This window comes from Parus major, chromosome 12 (genome assembly GCF_001522545.3).
Source record: "Parus major isolate Abel chromosome 12, Parus_major1.1, whole genome shotgun sequence".
NCBI lineage: Eukaryota > Metazoa > Chordata > Aves > Passeriformes > Paridae > Parus > Parus major.
Genome location: NC_031781.1, coordinates 10,882,494 through 10,899,934, shown reverse-complemented (window position 1 = coordinate 10,899,934; position 17,441 = coordinate 10,882,494). Strand labels below are relative to the sequence as shown.

The 17,441-nt window shown below is 46.8% G+C and overlaps 1 protein-coding gene across 4 annotated transcripts in view; it reads left to right on the top strand.

Annotated features, from left to right (window-relative positions):
* The window catches only part of GRIP2 (glutamate receptor interacting protein 2), a 250,030-nt gene extending 234,875 nt beyond the window's left edge, over positions 1 to 15,155 (top strand). For 3 of the 4 annotated variants that reach the window (XM_033517452.1, XM_015641263.3, XM_033517453.1), the window contains exons 19-24: positions 898 to 1,074; positions 3,805 to 3,958; positions 6,877 to 6,997; positions 10,418 to 10,654; positions 12,295 to 12,441; positions 14,927 to 15,155. In XM_033517452.1, the coding sequence (XP_033373343.1) occupies positions 898 to 1,074; positions 3,805 to 3,958; positions 6,877 to 6,997; positions 10,418 to 10,654; positions 12,295 to 12,441; positions 14,927 to 15,124 (1,034 nt within the window). In that variant the 3' untranslated portion in view covers positions 15,125 to 15,155. Of the gene's footprint in view, positions 1 to 897; positions 1,075 to 3,804; positions 3,959 to 6,876; positions 6,998 to 7,222; positions 7,566 to 10,417; positions 10,655 to 12,294; positions 12,442 to 14,926 lie in introns of those variants that run through there. The other variant, XM_033517454.1, reaches the window with a different exon arrangement.
* The last annotated feature ends 2,286 nt before the right edge of the window (positions 15,156 to 17,441 follow it).

The window sequence follows — 17,441 nt, the reverse complement described above, 5'->3', positions numbered from 1 at the left end:
TCATTGACAAATGCAGACTTTCAGAGGGCTTTTTATCCCTCAGGTCAGAGATCCAGGGTGTGGATGGCTAACAAGATATCTAATCAACAAGGACTTTAAAATATTCAGTACAAAGAAGTGCTTGTGCTGCGAAATCATTCTTTGCATAGCTTTTGCCTGAAAGGAAATTTGATATAATGATAATAAGGGCCTGTTAGCACTAAAATAATGAAAGGGAAGGTCTGAGCTTTGTCATTAACATTCAGCTCCCATTTTCTGATCACTGATCATGGGAAATTCCACGCCCAGGAATTCCACCATTGCCACATGTGTGGGAGACACTGGAGAGGTGGTGATTAGCTTTGAGTTTTTACGAAGTTGTACAGTCGTGGAAGAGGGTTGAAACTTCAGTAGTGGTGGTTGCCATTGGAATCTAATTAAAACATCTGTTTGTAGCTGAGTTTGCAGCCAGCACCTGCCCTGGTGCTGCTCTGAGTACAAAGGAGGCCCCCTGAGACCAGAGAAGCTACAGGATGCTGCTTGCAGGAGCCAACACTTCTCTGGGCAGGGCTTCTTTGGAGGAAGCTTCCAAAGGCACAGGAAGATGAATTGATTTAGGCTTGTGAATTGATTTAGGTCCCAACTCTCTCATATGTGGTAATCCTCAAATCCCCATGGCTGCTCCTTGTATTCCATGTGCTAAAAACTCAGAAAGGCATTTTTTCTTGATTCAGCTTGTGATAAGAGTAATGCATTAAATCCTTTCAGCTTCATTGCACATGTCTTTCTCAGCTACTTTTGAAGAGCTAAAGAGGTACTTTGAAAACTTACAGTACCTGGGCTTGCTCCTGTGTCAGCATAAGCTTTTCCCTGAGGCTTACTCCTTGTGCCTGCTAAAACAGGATGTTCTGGTTGCAGAATCCTACCCCAAGAAGTCGGGGAGCATAAATGAAGTAAGTGACCCAGAGGATGAGCTGACAGACTCCCAGAAAACTAGCAAGCTGTCTGAGATATACTCCACCACAATTCCAAGTGTGGACAATACTGTGGAGTCCTGGGATGGCTCTGCCATTGATGCTGGGTATGGAAGCCAAGGTAAGCCAGGGTTGTGTTTTCTTTGGGGGCTCTGCTCTGTCTGGGTCTTGTCTCCAAACATGAGCCAAATCCTGTGGCGTGACCACATTTGTGTGGCTTCTTGCTTCCAGCGAGGAACAAAATGTATTTTAGAATGTACTCATGTGGTGCATGAGAGTTGGTGTATCTGTTTAGGCTTTTATTGGCACATTTTTTCTGGGTTATATGGCATCATACTGTTCTCATCATTTTCAAAACCATTACAGCACTTTATAATTCGCATAATCAGAGACACTATTCACTGGCCATATGCTTCACAGAGTATTTGGTCCATAACTCACTTTTATTTCTCCAGAGAGGCCTTGTAGGACATAATAATCTTCTTCAGGATATTTTAAAATCCACAAGAATATCTTGTGACTAGAAGCACTTGCTTAACAAAATAATTAAGGTAATACTACAAGAAAGTATCCCTAACTCTCTAGTGAGTGATCAGATGAACACATGTCTTTGAGGTTAGATTTATTCAGCTGTAGCTTCTAGCAGATGTGGAACTGGAATTTAGGATACTCTAGTCATGGGAATATATTTCTGCTTGGAGAAAAGCACTGGAAAATAGCTATACCAGTTTGGATTTAGTGATGTAAACTAGCATTAGCCCATCTTGAAACAAACCAAAATCCTGAATCAATGCTGTAACAGGAAACTGGTAGAAAGACTCCTGTCCAGAACAGAATGTGAAAACAAGGAGGATGCTGCAGGGTGCTGCTGCAAAGTGTGAGTGTGCTGTGCTCGCTGCACTCTGGCCAAGTCCAAAGGACAGCTCTGTCCAGGTGTCTCTTTCCCCATCCCTGCATCTTCCTTCAGCCTCTGCTCATCTGAAGTCTTAATCTGGGAACACTGTTGGAACTGGAGGCTTCATTAGGGAGGAATCCCCTGGCCTTCATAATGCTGCAATCCTTCTCCATCTAATTGAATGTTAACACAAGTTGGACACTGGGAAATGATTGCTTTGCCGGTAAATTGTGAACAAGTAATTGAGCACAGCGCCCCAGGGAGCAGGGCTGGTGCCAAGTTGCCCAAGATCTACACACTGAAACTTTGCTTCAGGGGCTCTCTGTTTTCCCTGGTAATTGCATTTGGCTTTGTGGTGGTGCAGTGGTGCTGGATGGGAAGGGGGTGCTGGAAGGCAGGGAGAAGGGCATGGAGGGTTGGGTACAGAAGCAGGGTGCAGGGGGACCTGGGAAGAGCCAGGAGATTGGGGGTTACACCCCAAATGGAGAGCTACAGATCAGGCTCCACAGCCATGCAGGCTTTTAGGTTCATCCACAGCCGTAGGAGATGGCTCAAGGAAGGATTTTGGCAGGGAAGCTGTGCTGGGCCTGGTGGGAACATGCCACCAGGTGGCTCTGAATCCCAGGGATCCAGCCCTTCTCTCTGGAAGCAGGAGTGAATCTGTAATGATACCAAGTGACTGCTCTGGACACCTGTCCCTGTGCCAGGCCCAGACCTGCTGCCCACCTGCTGCAGGGACCTGCATCCAGAGCCCTTGTCCTGCTCTGGCAGGCAGTGAGTGCTTCCCACTGCTCCAAGATGTTGGCAAGCAGTTTTCCTGGGGCTTTCTCCAGAGAAGTCTAACCTTTAAAAACACACGGAGGAAACAATCAGTTAAGTGAAATAACAGGCCTTGGCATTTTCAGAGAAAGTGTTGGCATTGTCTTTGGGTATTTCCAGTGTTTAGGACATCAAGTCTTCCTTAATTACAGGTTTCTCCATTACTTCTTCCTGTTTCCTTGGCACAGCGTGTGATGGGAGCGTACAATGTTTCTTGGAAAGGCTCTGAGTGTTTCTCTGAAACACTGAATGGGCAGCAGGAGGTGGGCAGGGGACTTAGGAGATTTATTTCTACTCCAGATGGCACTGAAACTGCTGAGGAATGGTCTGTTTTGAAAGTTTTCTGTTTAGCCAGCTTCTCATGAGACTTGTGACTTGGTAGTGGTAGACTTTCATCTCTGGAGTAAGACACTGCAGTATGGAAAAGTCCATGGGGGCAGATGTAGTGAAACTTGTCTGATTTCATACTAACAGTCTGTATTGATCTCCTGTCAAATGTGATATAGATGAGCCTCCTCTGCTTTCAAGCCAGCAGAGTTTTTTATCCTATTCCTTGCCTTTCACACACACGTCCCTGAAGCAGCTTCCTGTACCTACACCAGCTGATCCCAAAGGCATGGGAATTCTGAGAGAACTGGCTGGCAGCTCTTAGGATCAGAGCTGACCCTTCCTCATTACTACTGCTGAGGGAAGCTTGTCAGGATCTTCCCTTTGCCCTTTGAAGAACTTGTTGTATTTAAAGGTGGCTGATTGAACAACATAATATCTGCTGGGTTCATTGTGGAAACAGGAGCTGTTACCCACAGCTGGAGCTGGCTGGAGGCAGGATCTGCATCTGTGGGTATGTGTACTCCCAGGTCTGTGGATCCCAGAGCCACACCATAAAACTACTGAGAAGCAGGGGAGGAAAGGAGAAATGGGGCATCCCATGTCAGCATCCTGAGAGGCTGCTTTGGTTAAAGCCAGAAGAGATTGGAAGATCTGCTTTTGGATGACTGAGATGGAAAGTGTATAATCCATGTGACCTCATGTTTGGGACCTAGGGAAGGAGGCTCTCCCAGCTCTGCATGTCCTGCTCCATTTGGGGTTTCTGACCAGGTATTGCCCTCTCTCCTCCTCCACTCCTGCCTCCCCTAGGTACGTACATACCCCAGGCTGCCGGCATAGCCCTCCATCCACACGAGTGGAGACACAGCAGGCAAAAGAGCAGCACCCCTCCAGCAGACCCCAGGAAAAGCTACCCCTACATGGATGGGAGCTTCAGTGAAGATGACTGGGACAAGCCCAGCAGGTAAGGAGAGGTGGGAGGAGGCAGGGAGGTGTTGGGAAGTCTGGCTGTCACTGCACAGGGATAAGGGGGGCATGGGAATGTGATGGAGCGGCCAGTAATGACCCACTTGGCATCAGACAGCCATGGGGAAGGATGCTGCTGGTGCACCAGCTGTGTTGGGTCACCTCCACATTGCCAGGTTACCCTGAGTGTAGCTCTGTGACACCTCTGCCATGGCCAGGTGACATTTGTGTCTGGAGTTAGGGTGATCTCAGCTGCACAGACCACAGCTTCCTATCATGTTTCTTAGTCCTGCCATGTAAAGGCTGCAGTATTTTTGTAGTTTAGGTGAAATAAATAGATATGGTCAGGACTGTCCCTGTACGTGTTGGCCAGACTTTTTTGAGTTAGGATGCAGCTTCACAACAGCTCAGTGCCACAAAGCAAAATAGCACAAAGTAACCAAATTTTTGCAGGACCAGTATGAGGTTGCATATCCATGTTAAAATCCACCAAAACTGTGGCTGCATTCTCTCTCCATGACACTTTGGCCCTTCCAACACCTCAAACAAAGCTATACTGAGTGAACATGGTCAAGTTAATCCCCCAGCTCAGCCAGACTGGGGAAAATGCTGTAATACCTCCTGAGGCCAGGGAGGCAGCTGTAGCTGTCCTGTGCTTTGGGTGAAAATCCTGCTGGATCTGCTTTGGCCAGAGACTGCCCCTCACTGAGCCACACATAATGGAAAAGCCCCATTGCTTCAAAACTTCCCCTCCCCTCGACATCCTCCAGAGTCCCCATAGTTGTGTGTGTTGTGTTGTTACTGTCGGTTCTTTTTTCTCCTATTTTTTTTCCTTAACTTTTGTTTGTCCAAACAAAACCCTTAGAACATCTCATGGCCATTTCCACCTATTTAAAGATGATCAAGCTGGCAGGAAGGCTGGCAGTGCTGGAGACTTTGTTCTTGTTTTGCCTCTCAGTGAGAGCCAGCTCACAGGTCACTGATCCCTCGTGGCCCTCCCGGCAAGGCTGCTGGCAGCTGAAGTTGGCAAATCTGAGCCCTCAAAATCCCCGTGTCCCTAATGAGGACTCCGAGCCCTGATGTCAAAGTGCAAGTGAGATGGTTCATGCTGCTGAGCCCTCTTTATTAGAGAGAAAAACAAACCCTGACAGCCTTTAGCCTGGGAGAACCTGCTGACCCAGTGATGTGGGAGCCCATTCTGATTCATCTGTGTCCTGGATGTGTTTGTGTATTGCTGCTCTGAGAGGCAAGACACTGGTAACTAGAAGGGATATTTGCCTCTTTGGGAACCTGGAAGCAGAGGAAGGAAATGAGTAAGGGGAAAAAATCAAAAATTCCTTTTTGGGGGAAATTTTGGTTTGTTTTTATAAAGTCTTGCTGGGTGTTTATTTGATGTTTCTGCCTGGCGTAAAGGCTACTGTCCTTTAAAAGCTGATGAAAGATAGGGGGTGAATTTAAAATACAATGAGCCATATCATGTACTGCTCTCTTCAGGAAGTCCATGATCCCACAAGGAGCAAAAGGGTGTGTGAGTTTCTGCCTGCTACAGACTCCCATTTAAACCAGTGGATCAAAGGAAAATATGTGCTAAAGACTTCAGAGTTGTTAAACATCTGGAAAAAGACCAAGGGGTCATTATATATTTAATGGAGGCCAAGCTCTCTGTGACATATACTCAAGTAAATTGTTTTGACTTTGCTGTGTGGCTGTGATGGATGAGTGTCCCTTCCTGTCTGTGGAGCTGAAGGAAATTTTTTGCATAAAACCATGCAAGATAATACCAGATGGTGCAGAGCTGGAGCATCATCAGTGCAGCTCCTTGTAAGATATGTGTAAGATGTGTTAGGGCTGCTGTGATATTACTGTCCCCTTGGGGCTCTGCACATGACACATTAGTGGGTTTATCATGATCTTGATTTAACACCACAGAGAGTTTCCTTCAAGAGGCTCCCGTTAAACAGAACACTCGTGGTCTGAGTTCTGCAGTCTGGTGTTCAGTAAACAGTGTCCAGTATCACCTGCTTTTTTGTTCAGAAGATTTCACCATGTTTAATTGCTGTTTGATTTAGAGGTATGAGAATTGACCCTGGCTTGTGGTCAGAGATAAAAAGTCAAGGTGGGGAGTTGCAGAACCCCCAGCACACGGTGTTGACGTTAACGTGTGTTTGTACCAGCTTGAGAGAGGTTCTCTCTAACCTTACTCTCTGTTGTAGACAGAACTGGTGGCAAACTTTACACAGCTGTAAGTGTCAAGACTGCTATACAGCAAAAAAAAGAGAGACTTCCTGAAAGTAACAGCTCAGTTCCCTGGCCATCCCAAAGCAAATGAAACTCGGTTTGTATGGGTTGAACATGACACTGTTGATACTGCTGGCTGTAGTGTGCATTTACTTGTCCAGCCCAGGGCAGTCATTTTTATATACATCTTTGCATTATTTACTCTCATAGAGACCTAATGTATTTATCATTTTCTCACCATGTCTGTTACCCTCTGTGTTTTTCTCTCTCTTCTCAGGTGTTCTGTGTCTCAGATCTGAGCTCTATCCCATCAGCCTTTGTACTAACAGTCTCTGAGGCTCCTGGTTTACCCATAACGCATCCTTTTTTCTTTCACTTCTCTATTTCACCAAAAAGTCTTCCTAAACCTACAATCTTCCTACAGGCACTTTTTAATTTACCCTTTGAACTTTGACATTACTACACCAACTTAATGCTTCCTTTGAAGGACACTTGCCCCGTTAGTAAATGCATGGAGGTCTCGTATGTGGACTCTTGTTTGAAAAGTTCATATTGTTTGCTTTTGTATATGAAGACTCTTCAAGTCTGCTTTTACTGGTGAGACACTTGCTGTAGCCTTGCAGCTTTCACCCCGCTGCAGAAGAGTGCTGACAATATTTGGTTCCTACGTTACAACAGATACCCCAACCGCCAAAATGGCCTTGAGACCACTCATGAGGACAATTTTTGGCGTGTTTTTGGAGAAGCTTTGGAGGATTTGGAAACATGCGGCCAGTCTGAACTTTTGAGGGAGATCGAGGTAAATCACTTTCTGAATTTGCTGCTGACCTGACGGTTTTGCTCTTTCCATAAATGTTAGACCATTTCCCCAGATGTTACTTGCCCATAGGATCCCTGAGCTGCTGGTGGTTTGAAGTTGGGTTTGGGTTTAATTCCAATCAGGCTTTGTGCTAATGGGTAACTCTGCCTCATTAGACATCTGCTGGTGTGTGCTCTTTCCCTGAGCCCATGTCTTGCCTGCCAGGAACTCCACGCCCTTTTCATGAACCGTCGCTGGCCAATAATCTTCACATGACTGTTGGCAAGCCTTCCCTATCCAGTGGTAATCCCTCTGCTTGGAAAGATATTGTCTGTCCAAAGCACTTGAAGGCCAAGGAGAAGGAGCCCCACAGATCCCCATTGGGACTGCAGCCTTGGCTTGCCTCAAGTGCCGACAGGCACACGTATCTTGCATTCAGCTGTCACTCTGCCGGAAAATGTTTTAGTGAAATAGGGAATTGGAAGCTTTTCAGCCAGCCTTCCCCATGGAAATATCTGAGAAAGTAATTGCTTCCTGCAGAAATAAAGGTGTTTCCTCTCTTCACAAACCACTTTCTCTTTTCTTTATCCAAAATGCTTTGGAGGTCATGTTATTGTGTCCGGTTATAGGATGAGGAGCCTGGATTTCTAAGTCATGGGATGCAAATAAAGGGCCCCCTTGAGACTATGAGCAACAGGAAGCAAACCTGCCTGGCAGGATGGGGCCTGTGCTGCTCCCTTCCCTAGTTCTGCTCCCACAGCCTGAGTGAAGGAGGAGAACCCCATAAGACCATCTCTCCCTGTGCTCTCCAGGTGCAGAGGACTGGGGAGGACTCTCTGGGTCATGCCCTCCATCATTCCCTGTGGGACTGGTTTTATGTACAGTTGCATATTGCTGAGGCTTCAGAGAAAAAAAGGCAACTTCTGACTAATTGAAGGTTGAAGAGGGAAGTCCTGTTTTGCTTTGTATTGTGACAAGGGATTTGCTAATTGTCCTTTCCTCCTTGATCCTTAGCACCTGTAAGTGGAGAAGGAAATTTCAATTAAATATATTGTGCTGAAGCATGGAATGCTGTTTTTATTATCTTAACTGCTTAAGAAAATGCTGACTTAAAAAAACCCCACAAAACACTCAAAACCCCAAATCCCCAGTCCTCCCAGACTATAACTTTTTCCCTTGATCACTTATTTCCTGGATCTGAATGTATTTAGAAATGAGTTTAGGCAGCTGTTCCCAATCTTTCTGAACAGCTGTTGACTGCTTTAGAGAAAGTACCTCTCTAAAATGATGCATAAATATTTCTTTTCTGCTGGTATCTAAATGCAAAAGAAGGGATTTGTTGGATTCTCTTTTGTTTTCCAGGATCTGTGGTACAATTGCTGTTTTATTCTGTTTGGAGCTTTGACAGTTACAGAAATGTTTTTAAACATGTGAAGGAATCTTAGTAAAAGCTGAGCACCTCCAGGGTTTCAGTGTATTAAGCACGTTTCTAGACTATTCTGAAATTTTTGGGGACAGAAGGGAAGTCTCTGATTTTAGCAGGAATCTGTTGGGTTCAACTCTGCTTTTATCAAATTTAAAATACTGCTGAACTATTCCTGCCTCTCCATGTGCTTCACTTTCTGAAGTGTGCTGCAGGATGTGCAGCACTCATTGGGGCCTTTTCTGTATTTCAGCTTTCTTACCCCAACACTCAGCCTCCTGTGATTTTATGACAGTCAGAGATTTGATTTGTTCATATTTTTTAAAAAAATTTGCCCTTCATACTTTGCTTTTAAATAAGAAGAGTTGTGCAAGGTGACCCATGATTGCCTAGAAACAGGTTCACACACAATCAGAATCCTCTTCCAGGCTGTGAGTATGGGAAGAAACAGACTTTTCCCAGTAAAGAGTGTGTCTCCACTTTGCTCTGAGGGCAGCCAAGGCAGTAAAAATAATGCAGAGCAGAGAGAGCCTGGAGAAGTCTGAAATTGCCTTTTTTGCTGCTTGCACTAAAGCTTATGGAAAAAAACCTTAGGAAATTGCTTATGACTCTGCATGGAGGATTTAAATGCCGTGAAGATGGAGAAGGAGTCCAGCACTTTTGGGTCCTGGTTGCTTGTGGTATCTGCAGCTTGTTGGGGAGGGCAGTGGCATGGAATGCACAGACCTTTCTGTCCTCCCTGTGCTGGGACAGCACAGCACAACATCCTGGGGGCTGAGGCTACCCGAGGGCAGTGACCAAAGGTACCCTGGCTGGCTGTGCTGTTGTTTGTTAGTCTGCCTTTCAAGTATGTGGTAAGTCAGTGTCCTTCCACGTAGCAGGTATTTGAGTTTTGCCCAAACTTGAGCTGATCAAGTCATGTGTGAAGACCTGAAAAGTGCAAAGCTGAAAGGTTTTCTGCATTTTATCCAACCCTTTTTGAGATAACATGGGTAGTGCTCGCATTTTCCTACTACCACCATAATTCCCTTTATTTGCCTTTGTTCTACCTTGGAGCAAAGAGCTGGAGGGTCTTGATTAGAGATTTAATTGGATGATATTTCTCCTGTGCACAGGAGCAATTGCTCTTTGACTTAGCACATTTAGTGTTGAAGAATTTTGCTGTCTGCTCCCTACCTTTCCTTTCATTTCTTCTACCTTTTGACATTTATTCAGACTGCAGACCCTTTGAACTTGAACTTTGAAATTACAGGTTTCATTATACTGTTTAAATGGACTCTATGACCTGGAGCCAGTTGAGGTTCCACAGACTAGATTCTTGACTCTTTTGTTAGCTTTGATCAACATAATCTCATTAGAGAAAAGCATTGCCAAATGGAGTTGAATCTACTTAGGGGCATCTTTTAATGGATGCTATCAAGGATGACCAGGCTTAAATACTACTTAATTTCATATTTTTAACTCAGTTTTGCTCAGTAGCAGTTCCTATTTACTGACAGATAAAATCCTAATTTTTGTGCTGAATTGCCCTCAGTGGAGTCCAAGGCACTGATTCCCCTGGGCCATTGCCAGCACTGGGTGATGCTGGAGGGGAGCTGCAACCTGCAGAGGTAGGCTGGAGAACCAGGCAGACACTGTTCCTCTGGGAGCTCCGTGAGGAAGCTGATCCTGAGGTCAAGATGGTTCATGCACAAGATGAGGCCTGCCTGGCCCTGTTTGTGTAGAAGGGTTCGTGTGAAAATAAGACACAAATGCTTCCTTCTGAGATTAAGCTCCCTGTTGGGGTGAGAGTGGAGAGCACAAAGTGGCTCAGCCACAGACCTGGAAGCAGGCTCCCAAGGTCTGGGAATGGCTCTTACAGCCAACAGGAGGAGCTTCTTGGTACTGATATTCAGATTAATGAGAGCAGTGGTGCTGCCGTGGCGCTTTAGTGGCTGAGTGGACCGGCTCTTCCTGCTGCTGGCTCCGCAGAGTGACCTTGTGCCCTTGCCCTGCAGGCATCCATCATGACAGGGAGCGTGCACAACCTGGGCCTGGAGGGCAGCAAGCTGCTCCTGGACTCTGTCAACCCCTCGGGAATGAGCCCACTGAGGAAAGCCAACTCCAGCTGCACCGACGGACAGACTGAGGGCAGCAGCTCCCCTGCCAAGAAGAACGAGAGGAACCTGGACATGAAGAAGATCGAGAAGGAGATGCAGGAAATCATGTCCCCGACCCCCCTTGAGTTTCACAAGGTTTGTGTTACCAAGGGAAGGTGTAGCTGTGGCACTGCAGAACCTCAGTGGTTAAAGCTGTAGATCCTTTGCACCCTTGTAAAAAGTCTGCTTTGCTCAGATGGACCCCCAGATATTGGTCCTTGTTAAAGGTGCCCCTCACCAGGGTCTGTAGAAGAGGTTTCTGGAAGGTCAGATTAAGATGAAGGAGACCCTTCAGAAGAGTAATGGTATTTAGCTGCCATCATTCAGCAGGGTTCAAACCTGGGCTTTGATATTTCTCTTTATATATAAGATTTCCAGGTCCCTGTGTTTTGGAGTTTGTTCATTGGTGCTACAGATAAAAGTGAGAGAGTTCAAAGTATGGCCCCCTGGAGACCCATCAGCTCTTTTCCTGTGGTACACTCCATTTAGTAGGCCACTTCTCAAAAAAACCTACTTATTTTCCCTCCACTTTAACTTCACTTCGGTGATGGGATACTGGTTTGATTTCAGCACCCAGCTGAATGTAGCCAGTTTAACCATTGTGCAAGGCAATGGTAATTAGGAAAAGTAATTAACTGTAGAAGCTGCTGATGTAGAATGCAAGCACGGAAGGGAGCTGGAGAGGTTTCAAATATTTGATTGCCTTTTCTTTCCTAATGTGACTTCAGAATGAAACCTACAGTTATGCTAGCTGGAAAAATCAACTTTTTCATGTTTGATCTGTGTTTGCCCTTCAGGGCATGGCAAATGTGTCTTTAAATAAAACTCCTTGGTACCTGAAGGAGGAGAGCTTGTAATTAGGCATGTTATAGGGTGACTCTTCATTCTGCTGGAGCATCTGGTGTTGGCTGTGTTTGGAAATGAGGTTGAGGGCAGGTGGGATGCTCCTGTGCATCATCCTGAGCATTGTCCTTCCCCAGGACCTCAGATCCATGAGGCTCACCCAGCCAGGAGAACGGTCATGGAGTGTGATCCATGGTAGAGATGCTCCCAGCTCATGGGAGGCAAGGGGAGTGTTGGGGAATCAGTTGTCCCTGGTTCCCGGTGTTATCCCATGGCAAGACACACTTCAGCAGTGCTCTCCTCCTTTAGACAGGGCCAAAACATGATGTGCCCAAGGGAAGGTTGATGAGGTTGCTAATTTCTTGTCCTCAGAGCATCAGCACTTACTGATACGAATTTTCTGAAAAAAACTTGTGAATAATATGGAAAATTTTAGATGTTCCTGCTGAGTAATGTATTAAAAATGAGCTGTCTTCACATTTGACTCACTACATTTAAAATTCCCAGTAAAACATGTTGATTTTTCATGTGCTGTTCTGGCACACACAGAGGACACACAGCATAACCTGCCCCAGTGAAGGCGATGCTCCATTAAAAACACTTGTTTGCTGCTCTTTGGGTGAAACATGAGCACTGTCTGTGTTACACTGCTTGTGTTTCCTTCCACATCCAAGGCTGAGGGACTGTCATGGGGTTGAAAGCTATTCTCCTGTGATGATGGTGTCAGGTAAATAAGGCTCAGTCTGTGTTACCTGCCCAGGCTAAGAAAAACCTGCCCAAGAGACCTGTAGATCTGCACAAATTACTCATGCTGCTCCCATCCTGGCAGCCTTGTACATCCCCTCCTTACTCTGCTGCACTGAAACCTGCTTCTTCTCTTTCTGCCTCTCCAGATGACACTGCACAAAGACCCAGAGAGCGAAGACTTTGGATTCAGTTTGTCGGATGGCCTGTTAGAAAAAGGTGTCTATGTAAATATGGTCCGTCCGGATGGGCCAGCAGATCAGTGTGGCCTCAAGCCATATGACAGAGTGCTTCAGGTAATAAATGCAAAATGCAGTTCTGGAGGCTGGGACGGAGTGAATGAGTGGCTGAGAGGAAGAGAGAAGTGAGACCCATCCATGGCAGCACTAACTTTAATGAAAGGTAATAGTTAGCCAACTAGGTGAGCTCTTAGCCACCAACACTCAATGGGACCTGTGTTTTATAATAAGAAATCACTAGGTAGTACCTCCAGGTGGTACCCCAGGTGGTACTCCTAGGTTACACTGGTCCAGGGCACAGCCTGTTCTGGCACTGGCCTTTTTGAGCTTGGACAGCTCAAAACAAGCAAAAAGCTCTGTTGCTTCCTTTCCTCACCCTCAGTCCTATTCCTGGTATTTGGATGAACCAGACTGTATTGACCAATATGTGTTCCTGTGAAGCCCCTTGTGGAATTAAGTGATGTTCATGAAGTTCTGTGCATGCCTTTGACAACTAGAAGAGTTTTCTAGGAAACACATCCTTCAAGCAAGGTATTTTTTATGGATATTTTTCTTTGAAAAATGCTTCATCTGAAATAGCTGATGCAGAAACAGAATAAAAACTCTGGTCAAAAGCACAGTCTGTAATAAATGTGCCCTGGGCATATCGGACAGAAAGGGACAGAAAAAGCCTGGTGAGTTTTGGAGATTGGAGAGAAGCTCTGTGTGGATGAAAACCAACTATTTTAGCTTTGGGGCAACTCAAACAGCAACTGAAGGAAGTGCAACCTCTGTGGAAAAATTGCCATTTGGAAATGCAGATATTGTGACCATATTTGGAAACACTCAGATGTTTAGTTTTACTAATTTCTAGGCGGGGGTTCTTAGCAGTCGGATTAGAGCCAATACTTTATGTACATCAGGTAACTGGAGGACTGGCAGCACTGTGGGGAACCTTGTTTAAGCTTGTTATGGTCTCTAGCCAGCTGGCTGCTATACAATTATTCCTTCTCAGCTTCAAATAAAAGATGGTGCAAGAATGAACAAGAAGCTAATTAGGCTCTGGGCTGCCTTTCTGTACAATGTTGGACGTGTTGCTTTTTTGTGAGTGCCAAGTGCTCTGGGAGGTGTGCCCAAAATCCTAAACAGAGCGGCGTGGAGACTTTGGACACCCTTTTCCACACGCTGTGCCACACAGCTCACACCTGCGGGCACTCGAGGCTGCCACTGCGTTTACGAGTGGAGCTGGGAACGAGGGATTGCAGATGTGCCATAGGTGACTCCCCTCAAGAAGTGCAGAGATGAATTGCTGAGGATGCTGCAGAGTGCTGCTGATTGTGGGCACAAAGATGTGCCCGAAAGCCAGTGAAACACCTCATCCCTGCTGTCACAGACCCTCCTCCTCTTGGCTGCATGGATTAACGGGAGCATGGCATTGCACTTGTGGCACTTCTGCACTGGAGCTGCCTGGCTGGCACAGAGCAGGGGCAGAGCCAGCTCGTGGTTTATCTCTCCTTGTCCATGAGTGGGCTACAAATTGTCCCTCTGCTGTAAGGGGCAGTACTGGGGTCTCTGTGCGGACACTGGCTAGGGTGGGGGGACACTGCTGCTTTCACGGACCCAGCACTGTGGCCATGCATTAACTCTGGGAAAGGGGCTTGGGATGGAAGGCTTGTATGGAGCCAAATACTCATCCCTTACCCAAAAAAGGAAGCAAAACCTGGCCTCAGGGGTTATGTTCACTCCAAAGGCGTATGGGAAATTGCTTTTCCCCTTCCCCACTTCCCATCCCTGTGCTGTTTGCCAGCCTGCTCTGTCCCAGGGCTGTCATGGCACCAAGCCCAGGTGTTCTGGTAGCTGTAGGCAAGAGAGCTGGGGTAGTTTCTCCAGATGACCCAGCCTAGAAATGTGCTTGAAGAGCCAGCAGTAATTCCTTTCACTGTTGAATCCTACAGAGAGAATTTGCAGCTGCCTTCTGAGCCCACATGAAATGCATCCAGACTCCTGTGAAATGAAGGATATAAATGGGGAGAGGGGAAGCAGAAACTGTTTGGTACATTCTGGGTTTACCTCTGGCTGAGCTGGAAAATGGTTGCCAGAAGCCTTTATTTGTTTTCTATGTGCTGTATACTTGGCACCACTAATTTAAGGCCAGTAAAAGCCATTATGGCAAAAAAATAATGGAAAATGGCAACACTTTTTTCTACAAGCTTGAGCAGGAGAACTGGTTTTGAGCCCTGCAGTGTTTAATACTTGTAATACTGCTCCAGGCACCGGGGGTGAGGGTTCATGCCTGGTCCAGACTTTTTTCCCTGCTTCCTCTATCAGTTACTGCATCATTCCTCAGCTAAGCATGGGTGCTCATTCTTGAGCATGAATGCACAATGGAGAAGAGCAAAGGGTTGCTTCACTCTTCTCCATTGTGAACTTGGAATCAGGGACCCCCAAGAGTTGTGTCTTTTTTTTCCAGCTGGGGTTTAGCACTAATCTTGCATTTGCTGACTAACAAACATGGTCTTTCTGTTGTTCCTCCCCATGGCATGTCCTAAATCCATCCCGGCAGGTAAACCACATCCGAACGAGAGACTTTGACTGCTGTCTGGCCGTTCCCTTGATTTCAGAGGCTGGAGATAAGCTGGACCTGGTGATTAGCCGGAACCCCTTGGCACTGGCTGCCAACGCTCCCTCCGAGGGGAACAGAGAGCTCCTGGCGCAGGTGCCCCGCAGCGCCGAGGTCAAGGCGAGTGTCCAAACGCTCTGAGCAGCAGGAGCAGAGCAGACGATGTCTCTGCTCAGCTCTTGTATTTGGGGTGTTTTTCCTGTTTTTTTGCACTGGTATTTGTAAATGCTCTGTGTTCCATTACCTGCAAGTGGGGAGGTGGGTCTTCAGTGAGCCTGTAGACCGCCAAATATTGCTGGAAAGGTCGGAGCTGGGTGTGTGTCTGGGGCTGTGGCAGTGATGGCAGTGGGACAAACTGCCAGAGGGGGGAAGGAGCATCCACAGCCATCCCCCAGGAGCACAGGGCATCCCCCTGTGCTCCTGGCATCGAGTGTGCAGGGTCCTGCCTCTGGCATCCTCCTCACCCTGAAAGGCCTTGGCCATCCTACAAACACACATGGTGCTATTATGTTCTTTGTTTGCTCAGTTAATCACATACAGCAGGACTGAAATGCCTTTCCTTTTTCTGTTGTGCCCAGCTCCATCCTTTCAACACTCCTGGTAAATCAATTCCTGCAGCCCCTTGCACTCCCAGTGCAGGGCTGTGGAGAGAGCCGGTTAAAAGACATTTCAAAATGTGCTTGAGAGTGGCTAAATGCAATTCTTGTGCAAAAACTGGTGTTTGCAGCTGTCTCCTGCCAGCCCTGTCCACACTCCCGCTAGGTCTGGTTCACCCCGTAGTGGGATTAGGCACCTTGTGTGGCTGATTCCCATGAGCAGTGTTGTAACCTGTGCTCACAGTGACTACAGAGTAGAGGCCATATCCAAGGCTAAAGGCCTTGAGTACCTGCCTGAATCCCCCTTGTTTGTCTGAGCTTTGTGGAGATGTCTTGCTTGTAAACCTGGCCCGTGCCTGGAAGTAAATAGTGGGATAGCGAAATTCCCAGGGCTGCCCCGATGTTTTGGATCGATGAAACCTCGCTGTGTCCCCTGAGGCAGAGGCATGAGAAGCCCTTGGCTGGGTGAGGGTTGTGTCCTGTGTCCCTGTGGGCTGGGTGGTGTGTGCCCCTTTGCCTCTTGTAGCTCTGCAGCCGCTCCGCTCCTTCCCGAGAGCCCCCGGCCCGTGAGGCAGAGGGGCTGTGCTGTTGGCATTGCTTCCCTGTTTCCCAAATTAGCACTTTATGGTGATGTCGGTGTCCTGGTGGCAGCGTGGCTTCGCTTTCCCTGGGAAGGCCTGGGCCATGGAGTCAAAGAGCTCACTCAGTCAGAGGAGGCAGCTCCAGAGCCCACTGCCCTGTTCTCTGCTTGCCCTTCCCGTTCCTCCATGCCCACCTGCACGCCCGTGGTGTGTGGAGGGAGGTGGGTGGCTGTACGGCACGCGTGTGTCGCTTTGCTGAGCTTTGTCCCCACCCTGTGTGTCCCCAGCACCCCCTGTGACAGCACAATGCACCCGGCTGTTTCTTCCAGGCACGGCCCCATCCAGCTCTTTGTCCTTGTAGCCATTTTCTCTTTGCTTATGCAATATCCCATACCATTGCTGCCACTAGATAACGTGCCATAATTGATACTGTGGAGCATTGACAGTGCAGCCGAAAGTGTTTTTATATGCAATATTCTGAGCAGTGGAAGCTCACTGGGGCTTCTCATAGGTTTTTAATGAAGACTTTTATTAAAGGCTTTAAAAAAAAAAAACAAACAAAAAAAAGGAGGAAGAAAAACTTGGTCCTTGTATCCCTTCCTATGCATTTTGAATGATATGAAGATGAAATGCATTACTTAAATGTGTATTTTTATCCATATATTAGAGTGTATTCCTTGTAAAGTATTTTTATATGCTAATTTTCTTATGTATCTATGAAAGCACAATATTTAAAAGTACAGCATTTCAAAGAATATTTTAGTCCTGTTTTGGACCTATTTGTAAATCTCTGTATTTAAATGGGATTGGAATGACTTTGACTTTTTTTTTAAATTAAATAAAAGCAAATGAAATGCGTTTGTTTTGGTTTGTGTTGCTTTCTGCTGGAGGATGATAGTGTGGCAATGCTTTGCTTCCAGGAGCATTTTAACTTGCCAGGGGGCCCTAAGACACCTTGGAGGACAAGGGGGAGGCCACACAGAGGATTTTGCTGGGAGGCCACTCTTTGTAGGGCTGGGGTTGTCCCTTGCCACCCCCCATAAACAGCAGGACTTGGGTTGCTCCCCTCCCTGTGCCCATGGAGGCAATTTTGCTGTAGCTGTTAACAGGAAGAGCTGGAGATGCTCAAGCATGTGGTTCCAGCACTGCTTGCAGCTTTTCCACATTGGGAATCTTGGCTGGAAGCTGGGCTGCTCCATGACGAAACACTGACGCAGCAAAGCGCGTGGCAGCCGTGACGTGGCAGCATTTGCAAAGCTGTGGTTAATCCCTGGGGATGGC